The sequence below is a fragment of the Laetiporus sulphureus genome (assembly GCF_001632365.1).
Source record: "Laetiporus sulphureus 93-53 unplaced genomic scaffold LAESUscaffold_7, whole genome shotgun sequence".
In the NCBI taxonomy this organism is placed as follows: Eukaryota; Fungi; Basidiomycota; class Agaricomycetes; order Polyporales; family Laetiporaceae; genus Laetiporus; species Laetiporus sulphureus.
The window spans coordinates 375,008-389,430 of NW_024468516.1; the positions used below are offsets into that span (position 1 = coordinate 375,008).

The 14,423-nt window shown below is 52.9% G+C and overlaps 4 protein-coding genes across 4 annotated transcripts; 2 read left to right on the forward strand and 2 right to left on the reverse strand.

Moving 5' to 3' along the window:
• The first annotated feature begins 510 nt into the window (after positions 1-510).
• On the forward strand, positions 511-2,331 carry LAESUDRAFT_510495 (carbohydrate esterase family 16 protein). The gene is made up of 11 exons (XM_040902737.1): positions 511-544; positions 597-934; positions 1,023-1,059; positions 1,113-1,141; positions 1,199-1,269; positions 1,326-1,440; positions 1,498-1,515; positions 1,577-1,636; positions 1,699-2,045; positions 2,105-2,143; positions 2,205-2,331. The coding sequence occupies exons 2-11, from the start codon at positions 722-724 to the stop codon at positions 2,242-2,244; spliced, it is 969 nt and encodes a 322-aa protein (XP_040767307.1). The 5' UTR covers positions 511-544; positions 597-721; the 3' UTR covers positions 2,245-2,331.
• LAESUDRAFT_511466 (uncharacterized protein) lies at positions 2,179-2,855 on the reverse strand. Its single transcript, XM_040902739.1, has 4 exons — positions 2,759-2,855; positions 2,636-2,706; positions 2,447-2,571; positions 2,179-2,382 (listed from the first exon to the last, which is right to left on the reverse strand). Exons 1-4 carry the CDS (start codon positions 2,797-2,799, stop codon positions 2,224-2,226), a joined length of 396 nt encoding a protein of 131 aa, XP_040767308.1. The 5' UTR covers positions 2,800-2,855; the 3' UTR covers positions 2,179-2,223.
• Positions 2,856-5,699: 2,844 nt separating this feature from the next.
• On the forward strand, positions 5,700-7,720 carry LAESUDRAFT_810571 (uncharacterized protein; the record flags this gene model as incomplete). Its single annotated transcript, XM_040914235.1, has 7 exons — positions 5,700-5,744; positions 5,878-5,905; positions 5,966-6,373; positions 6,424-6,516; positions 6,635-6,665; positions 6,730-6,801; positions 6,853-7,720. 7 exons carry the CDS (start codon positions 5,700-5,702, stop codon positions 7,553-7,555), a joined length of 1,380 nt encoding a protein of 459 aa, XP_040767309.1. The 3' UTR covers positions 7,556-7,720.
• Positions 7,721-8,400: 680 nt separating this feature from the next.
• On the reverse strand, positions 8,401-14,137 carry LAESUDRAFT_712083 (uncharacterized protein; the record flags this gene model as incomplete). Its single annotated transcript, XM_040906883.1, has 13 exons — positions 8,401-8,879; positions 8,938-9,130; positions 9,185-9,548; positions 9,584-9,909; positions 9,944-10,002; positions 10,057-10,666; positions 10,721-10,887; positions 10,938-11,461; positions 11,513-11,770; positions 11,822-12,090; positions 12,208-12,238; positions 12,482-12,700; positions 12,816-14,137. 13 exons carry the CDS (start codon positions 14,135-14,137, stop codon positions 8,401-8,403), a joined length of 4,821 nt encoding a protein of 1,606 aa, XP_040767310.1.
• Positions 14,138-14,423: the final 286 nt, after the last annotated feature.

Consider the following 14,423-nt stretch of genomic DNA (forward strand, 5'->3'; position numbering starts at 1 on the left):
ACCACGAGAACCGCCGATGCAGACGAAGATAATCACTGAAGCCGACGCTAGCGTGAAAGGTTTTGACGACTCACGGGACTGAGGCGCCTTCGTTGAGCACCGCAGGACGGAGATTAGCGTCGAGAACCCGCACTATCAATGTAGGATCCTGAAGAAGCGTCATGACAAGCTTAAGCTCAAGTTCGAAGTCCGCCGTAATTAAACTCACGGATGTCGGTTATGAAATCGTTACCTCATTCAAGAGGTCTTCTGACCTACTGGCCTGCTGCGAGGACGCATCGAATGGGTCTTCTCAAATTGTGTTCCCATTGAAAACGACGCGTCATCGTCATTCCGACTTGATTATCTGACGATCTACAGCGAACACTTCTCACTGTCCCGCGCCTGCGTTGCAGATGGCCGAACGGAGGTGACCGCATGGATCGGACTACGATACAGCGGCCCTCCGGAAACTGCGAATTCAAGCGTGTTTATGCGAAACCGAGCGACGTCAGCATGGTCATCCGACTCGTTGCCATCCGTAAAGCCGTGTCTGCTGACCCAAGTACGCTTCCGCCCATCGCATCGCCGCTTGCTCGTCTCACCTCATCCCACAGTGCGCATCGATTCCATCCGACAATTCGCCTGGAAACGTTCTTGTCAGGACTCAGGGAACTGTTCGTCAGAGGAACGGACAATTGTCGGGTGCTTCGCGTAATGAGCAAACAATATAAGAGCTCCAATGGACGGCCATATGGGATTTGTTCGCGGATGGTTGGTTACTATGGCCGGACACAAAGTGCTTCGGGCTGCAGCTTGCGCGCTGTCTGCAGCGACGGTGGTATCTGGTCAACTGTACTGGAACTCAACAAAGTTCTTGTTCGCGTTCGGCGATTCCTACACCACAGATGGATTCAATATTTCCATGGGCGTGAACTCCACGGACCCTGGTTACGTGAGTGAATAGTGATATTGCTTCTAACCGACATACGTCCAAAACCAGAAACTGATCTTGGGTTTCTGATACCGCTTCTGATACGAAGACCTCGTCGAACGGCCCTAACTGGGTTGAGTATCTGGGTAAGCGATATGGGACGTCCCGTAAGCGGAGCGCCCTGCTGAGTGGACATTAGGCGGAACATACAATGTCACAGAAACCAAGGTACTTACGTTTGGAAGTCCCGTCTCGCTGTCATTAGGTTCATGGATGTTGCGACAGGTGTTCAACTTAGCATCCGGAGGTGCAACGATTGACGCTGCGCTCGTGGCTCCTTACGAGCCAACGGTTTTGTAAGTTCGCATAATTCACTCACCGTCGCGATTTGCTGATCGAGAAAGACGCCCAGATCTATCGTTGACCAAGTGACACAGTTCCAAGAGTATCTAGCTTCGAAGCCATATGGCGCGCAGTGGGATAGTTCCGACAGCTTGTTCGCTATCTGGATTGGAATCAACGATGTGGTAGGTCATGAGTTGTGTCAGTCGTTGCTCCGAACCTCACTGCCAGTCTACATACAGGGAAACTCTTACGCTTGGGTAACGCCTCCTCAACGTTCGGCTAACACGTCTTGCTCAAGGAGCGGTCATGTTCTTGCAGACTAATGTCACATCGCAGTCTGCGTTCCACACCGTTCTGATGAACCGTCTGTTTAGTCAGGTCAGCATCTTCGCATAGTCGACATGAGCCATCGCTAACGCACATGCTGCGGTGCCTTGCAGGTGGACATTTTGTACAGCGATGGTGCTCGCAACTTCCTGTTCTTGACTGTTCCACCCACGAACCGCGCGCCCCTCTTGATTGAGGCAGGGCCCACTGCCGTTGCGCAGATTATAGCAGCCCTGGCGGACTACAATGATCAGCTAACGGCGTTTGCCGGCCTGTTCCAGGCGACACATAGCGGGGCTAGCGTTACTATCTTCGATACGCGTCCCGTCTTCAACACCTTGCTGGACAATTATGCCACTTTCGGCTACGTGAATATTACGGGTTACTGCGCAGCATATGAGAACGGCACACCAGAAATGACAACGCAGGAGCTCCCATGCGAACCTGTGTCCAGCTACTTGTCAGTCCCCAGACACTTGCAACACACTACTTTCTGACGGCAATTACCTCATTTCACAGCTGGCTGAATACGCTGCATCCGCTGTACACCGTTCACAAGTAAGTCACTGGCTCGTGACTTAGCGGTATTGCACCCGAGCTGACGTTTTCTTCGTCACAGCATAGTAGCGCATGCGATTTCAACGATTCTCAACGCCTAATGGCGGGATCGGGTGGGTCTTGGTGATGTGGGCTGTGCGAGAAACACGGACGGAGCACAAGTGCCTCATGTGTACGCACGACGACGACAGTTCGAATTGAATCCACAGTTCAGTGTCGTGTGGTGCAAACGGCAAGGGCTTACGGCGTTACGAAGGGGGTCTCTGTGACGGTTTTATTCCAAAGGTAGAGCGCACACCTCACCAATTGAGTTGCTATACGATGTGATGGCAGCATGTGCGGTATCGTTCGAAGCTGATTGGCTGAGTGACTTCGGCAGGCCATCCTGGCGAACGGCTGTATCGATACTCGGTGATGCCCACACGCGCCTACATGTAGTCAGTAACACGTTCGCTCCTGAATGATGAGGCTTCTCCCGTTCATGTGACGTACAACAGACACCTGAGCAGGCTGAGCGCGGGAGGGATTTCCGCCGTCTCCTATGGGCAATGGTGCGAGCAAGCCTAGGTTTCGTCTGAACGCATGAAGAACATTAAGACAGCGATACGGGCTCACTCTGTACCGCCAACCACGCAAATCTTTCCGGAATGTTGCATGTAAGTTGAGAGCGGAGATCCGCGCTCATATATGAGGCGCCATCTCGGATTGCAGAACATGACAGACTGCACGTTTCATCATCTCCGATAAAACGGAGAGAGCGCAATCACTCCATGCGTCACCGATAGGCCGCATACCGCTTGCATCATGCGATGACTACCTTCACAAACATGGCGTTTTATTTCATCACCAACGGTGATCGTACACAACGAGCGTCTTGCTGAGATGTCCGCAATGGCATCAGATCCGGAAAAATGTAACAGCCTTGCTGAAAAACGACAGGACAGTCCACGTGGTGGTAAAACACAGGACACGCGGGCAGCATCCAACGATGTTCGGCGAGACAGCCCTTCAATGCATGTCACTTCGTGGCTTCGCCTCCTAGTTGCAGCGTGTTGATTGACTCTCCTCGAGATCGACCGCAAGGTCCGCGGAGGAACTTTCCGCACGCGTAAATATCGATGGAAGCAACGTACCTTCTGTCCACTATAGGAAGCTGGTACAATGATCGCCGAGACGAGCAATGTGCACGCTGCGTGGGCGCGGCACGGATGGTGAGCCTCTACCAAGCCGCGAAGCATTGCAGCGCTCAACCTATGCTGGCCGTCAGCTGACGCGGAGCAGGAGCGGAAGACACACTGATATGGGCTGCAAATTTGGCACAGTCTAAAAGGCCCGCGCCTGATTGCACATGGAGATGAGCTACTTTGCGCGTCCCTCTGACGCACGGTGAGTGTGTTCATCCTGGGCGTTCGCCTTGTCCTAAGTGATAGAAATATTTTGACAGAGCACTCAGATATAGGGCGTTCGCTTCAATCCGAACAAACTCGTGGTTCCATTTGAATGGAGACATCCGAGGGGGCGGCCTATGTTAGGTGGTAAAACATGTTTCGCACAAGCACGGCGAGAAGCCCATGACGCAGCCGGATGGGTTCAGCACAGGAGTTGTGGTGGACATTTACATGCTGACCCGCAGCACAGCACGTACCTTTCAGACACACGAGGACTGCGTCCAGCGAATCCTCTAGCAAAATTTCCTCTACAGGAATCTGGAAGAACCGAGACGAACTTCTGGATGATCAAAATTATTCAGATATTTGATTAAGGATGCTCACATGCCTTCGGATCCCGGGAGGCCGGTTAGCGCAGTTGAGCTGCAGTGTTCTGCCGTGGGGCATAACGTCAGTAAGAGAATTTGAACCTAAAAGAAAGGTCAAGCGACGTCAGCAGCCCGGCTTGATGCAACTTTTGCAGCCGAGATTCATTCCTGGAGAAGAGAACTGAGTATATGCGTCTGAAAAATGACAGAAGACTGGTTCCAACGAATACCTCATGCGCCAGCTGTTCTAATTTTACTGAAGCCGTCGGGCATGGCCTGAGACAGTACCCTACAGTACCCCCCTCTAATACCGATCTCCTCCCGAAGCTGGAGCGAATAAAGGAAGCAGCATACTTTGCGATGTGGCCAAGAAGATGGAGGCTGTGAAGCATCCGATAAGACTACACGGAGTAGAGCGGCCGCAGACTGTTCAGATACGCCGTCACAAATGGGGCAACGGTCGATCTTGTAGTTATTTGCTGAATGATGGCTGATATGAGTAAGGTCTCCATAAAGAACACAATTAGGGCACCTAGCAGTAAGCCAGGGCCGATCCAAATTTTCGACGATCATTCGGGTTCAGCATCTAGCTGACAGCGGCGGTTCAGGAGCAGAAAAGCAGACAACAACGTTCTACCGATTTTTGGCAATCAGCTGGGCACCAATATACATGTTTTGGTAACTGATAAAGTAATTCCGTGCTGCGTCGTGAGGAGGGATGTCAGTGACAGACTGACGCATGAGGCTGATCGATGCACAGTTAGGTTTAGATGGAGCTCACCGACTAGACTCTGATAGACAATGAGTACCTCCAGATAATCGATCAAACCTACAAAATTCCTCTCAATGTGGATAATCGCACGGAAGAGACCGCTTTGCAGCATCGATGCACTAGCTTGCCGAACGCTTTCTCGGAGATACGGTTGAACGCAACAGAGGGCGAAGCGGCAGATCCCTTTGACCGGTCAAGTAGGGAAGGGAACTCGGAATATCATGACAACCGCATCTGCCGGGAGCAGAAGGGCTTGTGAAACGGACGAACTGTGTGGCACATCACATGGGATACTTGATTCGGGTATAACTGCAATGGCCGTGGCGTCCACGTCGCACCTGTGGGATAGCAAGCTCGACAGCCACCTGGGACCCGAGCCGCTGATACGATGGCCTCTGAATAGCATCTGTTCGGATCATGAGAGGACTCTGTCAAGGCTGGTGAGCTTGCGAATGATAGAGAGCGAATTTCCGTCTTGGAAGCACTACTCGCAAGCGAACACTGGGGAAGCTTGGAGGCCACCCAGATGAGCGAAGCAGCTGCGGCGGTCTGCAGCAGCTGCAATGAAGAGGGCCCTGGGGTGGCTTATTCGTGCCGAGAGTGGGGTACAGCAGCGCTGAAATTGCAAGGTGCCAAAAAGGCAGTGCAGAATTGCCATATCCGAGAGCAGGCCGGCAGCGTCTGAGAGATGTGGTGTGTTTCCCATGCGCTGCGAGACGGAGATACGCGTGAGCAGATGATGTACGACGCTAGGATCGTTTGGGAATGGACGATTCCCTCCTATCAGGCATGAAGATGTACCTGTGAGAGATGGGAGGTGCAATTCGGCTTAGAGGCCGAGCGGTGTTTGGCCACGGGTGCAGCATTAACGCAGGTCGTCCGAAGAAGCAGAACACTGGCAACCGCACCAGGGGAAGTTGATCTCAAACACGGAGATTGCACGGATTACGAACGCAGAATACTAATGCTCATCGGTGGCTGCCGAACAATTGACTCAAAAGTTTAATGCTCCGCGCCCGACTCCGAGCATGTCTCCGACGAACAAGCAGGGCGGTGCTCGCCAGGAGTGTATGGTATGTCAGCTCTAACTCCTTGCGGTCTGTCCGGTGCCTCCCCGCATCACGGGGCGGGGTTGTCAAGGAAAATGTAGCGAACCGTTCCACCCAACTCCGGATCACTGGCGCATAATACACACCTGGCTATCAGTCACTTACGGAATTTGCGGGCCATTCCAGTGAGTCGATAACCATCTTATCGTCATCCGTCAAGCTGTGACATTCAAACCTCCTTTTAGATCGTCTCCAGCCCGAGTTGGAGCCAAACTTGAGCACGAGACCCGGACATGCTGGGCTGTCCGTTACCATAAATCTTTCCGGCTCGCAGGCTCGGATCCATGGCTCGACACTTTATGTCCCTCGGAGTGTTACTAGACAACCACCATTGCTTACACCCTCGACGCTCATGAATCCTACAAGTCATCCGTCGCATAACTCCTCCTCACATCCTCCTAAAGGGACCCATCCCGGCGCGATGCACCACCGCGAACAATCTCCTATCGCCGCACTTGCGGGCTCCTCGCAGCATCCATCTTTGCCTTCAATTCGTCAACTGCACCCAGACCTTCCGCTCTCCATGTCTACGGACCCTTCCTACGGGCGTAGACAATCAATCAGCTATTCTTCTCCAGCAGCTATTGCCGTCGGTGCGCATATCCTCTGCGTCACGCGCCTGCGCACCTTATTTTCATGACAGGCTCTCGTCCCCCGCAGGACGAGTCCGACGCAGAGGTGGAGACGCAAGAACCCCCGAAGAAGAAGAGGCGCAGACAGGCATTGAGTTGTACCGGTACGAACGTCAACCTAATCGCTAGTCAATTGACCTCACGTCTGTTTTCCCTCTCGTCTCTTCTCACAATCTTCTGTCAAAATTCATGCGAACCTGTGAATGCCAATGACTTGTACAGAGTGTAAGAGACGCAAGATCAAATGTGACAGGTCGGAAGTCTCATTGTATTCGCTTCCGCACCCTCTGATAATACCTATCGCCATTGATGAACAGGGCGCAACCGTGTGGCCCTTGCGTGCGACGCGGGGAACCGAATAAATGCCAATGGCATGTAATTGAACCAATGTGAGCAGTGTTTGGCCCGCAGTCGACTATGACATGCCAATGATGATTTAGGGAGAAGTATGTGACGCGGTCTGAATACGATGAACTCAAGGCGAGAGTGGCGCAATTGGAATCTTTTATCCAAGGGTTGGTGCCTAGCGGAGTGCCCGGTACCGCATCTCGGCAGCGCATTTCATCGAATACCATACCGTCGGGCCCCACCCAACGTATCGAGCATATACAGGGAACGGCAATCACCCCTTATCATCAGGTTGCACCATCCGCAGGCCCTTCGACGTACCCTGGTGCGTTTCAGCATCTACCTCCTGCTAGTCGAGTGGAGCCCCAAGCATTGTCCGATCGCCAACCGAAACTGGTTCCTATACGCAGCCCGACGCTACCGAGCCGACCGCCCGCTTCCCATAGCCAATCGCACCACGCTATGCAGGTCAGGTCACCAAACGATCCTCATCCTTCAATGTCCCCCTCGTCTATTCATAGCATGCCACCAAGCTCTGAGTCTCGCTCCCCAGCGTCTGTTTCCTCGAGGAGAGCGTCGCTTTCACTTGCGGCGATTACATCGCCCTACACGCCTGAGCCTCGTCCCCAGAGCCCGCCAAAAAAATTCCAAGCGCAGACGCCAACAGCGCCGGGTCAGCGTCTGCGCACGGAACCAGCACCACCGGACTCGGCACGAACGCCACACCACCATCAGCGTCCTCCCCACGGCTCTCCCGTCGTCGGGCAGCGACAGGCCCAGCCGATACAAGCCTAGCTCGTCACTCGACGACAACGGTTAGTTCGGCAGATTTCTACGCGCAACGACCTCGTTAGCGCAGCGCAACGTCCATTCCCACTGCATCTACCGCTCCCCATCATTTTACCAATATTCACGCCCATACCTTACCTGGTTCAGAAGACGTCAGCCCAGAGTATACCCGTCCAAGTTCTTCCAGAGCTTGACATGCGCTACGAGTGTACTTCATTCATGTTGTCAGAGGACAGGGAAAGGTCCTAGTGCGAGGTGTCGGCGAGAAGGCGGAATCGAGCACCAATTATCAACACATCTGTAGTTGTGATGTAACATTTTATCGGTCATCTGTATACCTGGGCTCGAATAATGATGGATGATGCTGCGGATCGCTGACAGTGCCTCATTGCAGCAAATTCATACTTATCACTCTTGGCGAGTCGTACGACAACTGTCGATAATCACCGACAATGAAATGATATCATCGAGAAAAGAGAACATGTATTGCGAGCTAGCGTGGTATGAACGGACATACGGAGATACTGCATAGAAGGGAGGAAGCATGATGAGGTTGGAGACCCGCAGCCCACGCCAGGTCAGTGCGCTGCGCGCATGAAACACAGCCTGTGCGTGAACGGGCGAGCGCCCCGCGAACAAGCGGACTTGCGCTCCAGGGAGGCTAGCATGCCAACGTGCCAAGGGCGGCATGAGGCATGTCCTACCCGCGAGCTGATACATGAACGGACGGACAAGGTTCCAAAATGCAGGGTCGCGACGGGCATCCGCGCAGCACAGCGCACGCTCCGACAAATCGTCGAATGGAGCCGAACATGTGAGAGATGTTTTGCAATCGAACCTATCCCACGACGCTAGAACACGGTAACGCCAGACTGAGTTCCGGTGTACTGCGATTTCATGTCGTCCATATCAGTGGCGTCGTCTTGACTCTTGTAGTCGTACTGAGACAGACTGCCTATGTCCGATGTCCCCGCAGTGGAAGAGAATGATGAGCGGCGTCGAAGTCTATCAGACTGTGAATAAGCCATGCTGCTGATAGGACGGTCGGCAGGTCCAATCGCACTGCCCACGACGCTAGCTGTGTCGGTGCCTCCGGGACCAACGTCCTGGGAAATGATGGAGCTTGCATAGCTGCCATATGTGCTGCGTTTCGCGCCATTCGGTCGTTGCATCCCCGGTCCGAAGGGGCCATTCGCAGCGAATATGGGTAAACCTGAAGAGTACGTCGCCTGAGAACGCAGAGACTGAACATCCGAAGGTACGTATCCTATTGCATCATGCGTGCGATAAAAGGTAGGGTCAAAGCGGCTGGGAGTGCCGGATCGGCGACCTGCAGAAGAACCATCAGCACGGATACGTCAGTGTACGTACACGGGAATTAGACGCACCATCACCTGTCACACCGCTTCCCAAATAGTCCCGAGCATTGGTCTCGTGCCTACGGAACTGATCCATCGCCTTGACGAGAGTGCGCCTTGGCTTGCTAAATTGGATCATACTGGGCTGAAGATTGCTGAGGGGACCCTCAACAAGGCAATTCTTTTCCTTATAGTGGGTCAGGAGGTAGTGCCATAGCGGGTGCTTTAGTAGGCGTGAGTGCCTGGAAACAATAGCGTAAATCATCGGACAACCCACCTTGCTCAGAACCTTCGGATTCCCGAGGATGACTACTCCATACTTCGCGCGAGTCAATGCCACATTCAATCGCCTGGGATCGTTCAAGAAACCAATGCCTTGGTGCTCGTTGCTTCGGACACAGCTGAGGATGATGTAATCCTTCTCTCGCCCCTGGAAAGCATCAACACTGGCAACTTCAATCTCTTTATAGAGGTCTTTCTTCAGGGACCCATTGAATTGCATGTAGTTGACGATATAGGAGCGTTGACCTTCGTACGGCGTTACCACGCCAATCTGGCTCGGGACAACACCGGACTTGAAGAACTTGGTTACGATCTTTTCCACGTTGGAAGCTTCCGTTCTAACAAGCGGATAATTGAGTCTACATATATATATGTAAGTTAACCAGGCACGTACCTATTCAGGAATGATGTTCCGCTAGACGAGATCTCTTCCTGCCCCAGATTCTGATAGAAGAACATGGGCGTGTCAGGGACAGGCCATGGGAAATCAACATTTTTCCTCAATCGTTCAGGAGCGGTAACTCCGTTCTGCAGCGTCCCTTCGTAGAACATGTTCGACGGGAACTCAGACAGGCACGGGTGCATGCGGTATTGGACTTGCAATCTGATAGGACGATTGCCGAGGACAACCAGGCGTTCAAAAAGTGATTGAGTCAACCCGGCACGGGCGGCTTTCTTGTTCATGATAACAGGTCCAAGTTGCTGAAGCGAAGTCAGTGCCTATGATCTCGAGTCAAAAGCCGATCCAACTCACCTGGTGGTCACCAACCAAAACGACCTGTTTACAACCAAGTACCAACGGTATCAAGCACTCTGCATACAATGATCAGCTAACCGATTTCGTTGGTGGAGCACATGAATACATACCTGGTTCGGCGGCCTGCGTCGCTTCATCGATGAGAACGGTACGGAACTTAAATTTGCTCAAACGCGGGTCACCTGCACCGACGCAGGTGCAACAGATGACATCAGCAGCGCTGAGAATCTCCTTCTCGCACTGTCTGATGAGCGCCTTGTACTTCCTCTCGTCGTTCGAGCTTAGTTCTCCTTGCTCATTCTTGAGCAGTATTAACTTCTGCAGTTCGACGTTCGTTGTGTTGTTTGCAACTTGCTGATGCAAAGTCAGGAACGATACAGAGGAATCGAGCGCCTCCCGTGACTTTGCAGTAAGACGGACAACCTTGAGTCCCGTCGCATGAATCTTCTCAGTGAGCTGATCAACGGCCACGTTGGATGGGGCGCAGACTAAAACTTGCCCCGGGTTCATTTTGGCTAGATGATACACGATGGACGCCGAGGTGACCGTCTTGCCCGTGCCGGGAGGACCTTGAATCAAGCTTAGAGGCTTCTGCAAGACGCTCTTGACCGCATACATTTGAGAGTGGTTCAACTCCGGAAGCCCCGGCGCCGAGAACCGCTTAGGCATCTGGGTTCGCAGAACCTGCGGCTCGAGCTCGTGTCCTAGAAGCTTGTGATACTACACGCATAGTCAATAACACCGTGATAGCAAGCAATGTCTACTTCTACTCACGATGTAGCCGCTGACGCTCTTTTCGTCAACTGCAAATGTCTTCATGGCAAGCTGCATCCTGTCAAAGCTAGTTGACTTCCAGACAAAGTCGCCGGTGTAATTGTGGTTGATCTCTAAAGGCACACCCTCAGACCTCCTCAACTCGAGTCCGATCTCATCAGAGACATCTATGAATGAAGTTAGCGTCTCGATCTATGCGGCAGCAAAACCTGCGTACTGTTTGGGATTTTTATCACATGGCCATCCCCTTCCCAGGGCTTGTGCAATGTCCCAGTATACCTGAGCCTCAGCTCATCTCCTACGGCAAGGCGAACTTCGCCGCTCTCGAGCTTCGGCAAGCAGAACCAAGCCACTCGCTTCTGGTTAAGACCGAGATCCCACCGGACTGTGATATCGGTTTGGGTCTGCGACTCTTTCAGGCGTTTGTCGTAGTCTGCTTCTATTTTGACCAAAGGCCCGAAGATGTTCTGATGCTGATATGCATCCTCGTAGCGGAGTATGACTGGCTGCGGCTCGTCATCTACGCCCGGTTTCTCGAGATCTTCAAGCGTAGCGTTCGCATTCTCGCGCCACAGATCCTCGAGACGATTGATCTGCTGGAATGAGATCTGACGCGATCGAAGTTGTTCAGTCTCGCTGGGGGGCTTCACGAGCCATGATAAGAAAGAGCGGTCGTCAATGAGAGGTGCCCACAGAGAGGCATTCCAAGAGATGTCCTTCGATATAGCCGCACAAGGATGCCTGCGCCACAGTGTAAGTAAAGGCAGGTCATGCGAATGATGTTCTACACACCGGCAAAGAAGAACAACCACCGTGTCGCTCTTGGCGGGAATGAAACCGAGCATGAAGACGTTCTTGCTGCCACAGTTGTAGCACTCTGGCACGGTCTCTCCGAGTGGACTTTCACTGTGAAGAATGACTTCCTTGTGCTTGGCACGTACTAGGTGATTGACAATGTGCGAAGCAGAGGTGTTGCCACGAGAGTTGCAGAACCATTTGGAGCAAATGAGACACTTCACGACAGAAGCAGGAGAGTGAATGCCACAATAGCTTATAATAAACATCAGTAAAAACTCGGGTCTGCAGTCTATATTGACATACCTGCAAGCATGGGGAGGTAAGTCGACCTGGCCCTCATCCTTCAAATCGTCTAGAACTGCATCGAAATCATCGTCCATGCTGCTAGAGATTGACCCATGGCCATCGCCAGCTCTGCGTCCGGTAGGAGAGGAGACAAACGAACGGTCGTCGCTGAGGGAGAGGTTCTCTAGATCAACCGGGACGTGGCTTTGGCTGGTCGTATTTGCTGTATACACGGACGAGGTGTCGTCGACGACATCCATGCCACCATAGGAAGATGCAGAGTCATACTGAAAGTTTTCAAAGGAATCCATGGTGTAAAAGAGCTCAGAGAAGTGAGAGACGCGTATATGCGGTGGAGGTATCGAGTCAAGATGTAAATGCGGGACCGCGGTGGCCCTGCTTACTAGGTGCGGAGGCCATGCGCATCGCACATGGCTGTGTAGACCACGTGACCAGATCGACTCGCGATTGTGCTGGAATAGACGCCAAGTTGCTCGCAGTGTTCCAAACAGTGCGAGTTAGTTGCGCTAGCTAGCGGCAGCCTCTGAACATCATGGCTCATTTGTCGCGCAGTAATGGTCGACCAGAGCCTGAAGTCATAGTAAATGTGCGCCTCCGTCTGCCTGTTCTGTGAGATCGGCTGAGCAACTTGTGCAGTTTGCAGATGGGTGCGCGTACTCGAAAAGCAAGATGGAAGAAGCGTTCAAAAGCGGACTGCTCGACAAGCCCGGCACCAAGACAATCAAGGAGTCCCATAATGTGAGACGGGAAGATGTGGACCTGCTTGTGAGCATGCCTCCTACCAAGCACTGCTCCCACTCATGCCTTGTAACAGGTACATGAGTTGGAGGTACCTCGCGCACAGGCAGAGAAGATGCTGCTCGAGAAGGGCGATATCTCACGAGTGCTTGAAGAGTGGGTCACGGCATGACATATAGCTGTAGGCAACTGAAGGCACTATGACACTGTTGTCACAAGGTACAAACCGAATGATACCATTGTCTAGCCTCACGGAGCTCCCGTCTGTCCCGTCCCTCCCGTCGAGTTCTTGATCATATTGCTCAGCACGTCCATCAGACGATGACCACCATCCGCTGTCACTTTGTCATCGAATTTCGGTGTTGTTGTAGTAGGCTGCTTCGTGAGCATCGAGGCCGTAGTGATCTCATCTTCATCATTGGCGACGTACTCTCTCGTTCCGGGAATGTGAGTGTTTCGACGGTGATGCTCCGTGCCCACAGAATATACCTCGGTGCGTATAATCGCGAGAGAATCCTTCCCACCCGAATGCTGTGCGACCGTCGACGGAGCCGAAACGAGTTCTGCGCTTCGGAAGCGAAGGTCCGCGACAACGCCGTCATTGGGATTCCTCGATATGCCTTCTCCAGCCTTCTCCAATGCGTTCCAATCCATAGGGTGGACCCCGCTGCCGCGATCACCCTTCCGCATAGTCGCCAAAACACCAGCAAAGCTAGCGACGTAACCCTCTTTTCCTCCACGTTGAGTAGTTATATTAGACTGCAGAAGACGGCCTTGACTGGGCTTGGTGAATAAATGATTTTGCAGGGGAGGAGAATGACTGTAGTTGAGTCCACCAAAGCGCTGCGGCTGCTGTTCGATGAGGTGGGTGTTCGGCTCTTTGAATCTCTGGTACGCGTAGTACTGGAGGAAGTCCTTGAACTGCTCCTGGTTTGGCCGATGAGATTCCCTCCACAGCGTGACAGGCTCGTCAGAATCCTTTCTCCCCTCCTGCTTGGATTTTTCCGTTTGCTGCTGCAGGTATTTGCGGAATTCCGGTCGCAATTGCCGCAATTTATGCAGATAGCATTCAAACTCACTATCGGACATAGCGTGAACGTTGGGCACAGCCGTACTCCTCTCTCTGAGGCCTTTCTCCTCCGCTCGATTATTCGATGACGCGTTCTTGGTGCCCTGGCTGAATTCGGAGTCGATGTCCCACTGAATGTCGCGGTAGGGACCCAGCTTTTCCGCCCAGCTCCCAAACTCCACACGCGGTGTCACACCCACTTCCTCCCACATCCGTATCCATCGGCTCTGTTGTTCTGCGCTCCTCCACTCTGTCTGCTCCTCCCTGGAATCGATAGCCTTAACCGTAACGGTCGCTTTCCGGCGGCGAATGGGTAAGGGTCGCTTAAATCCCCAGTTTCCGCGGTGGCAATGACCACCAAAAGAGACATAGGACTGCGCGATCTTTGGATCAAACGACGCGAATTTAGATTGGCGAAGTAGAGCCGCAAACTGAGAGGGCGGGGGCGGAGTCGCCATAATCGGTGGGTGAAGAGGTTCTTGCCATATTGGTCCGACAAGAGACATTCGAGCGGCGCCTCGGCGATCGCCGAGAGGCGTATAGCGCTTCAACGAGCAGTTTTTGCTCTTTCAAACACTCGACGTCCAAATTGCTGCCTTTCCTCCGCTCGCCTTTGTAGGCCTGGCTATCCATGGATTAGGCGGCCCAGACAAACGTCGTAGAGAAATCTCTCGCGAAGATGTCTCAAAAACAATCTTTGCTGATCGCTTCTCCCTCTGGTCGAGAGGTCAGGACGCAGGATCACCTGGAGATCATCTACATTTCTTAGCTCTCTGCGTGTAATGCGCTTCT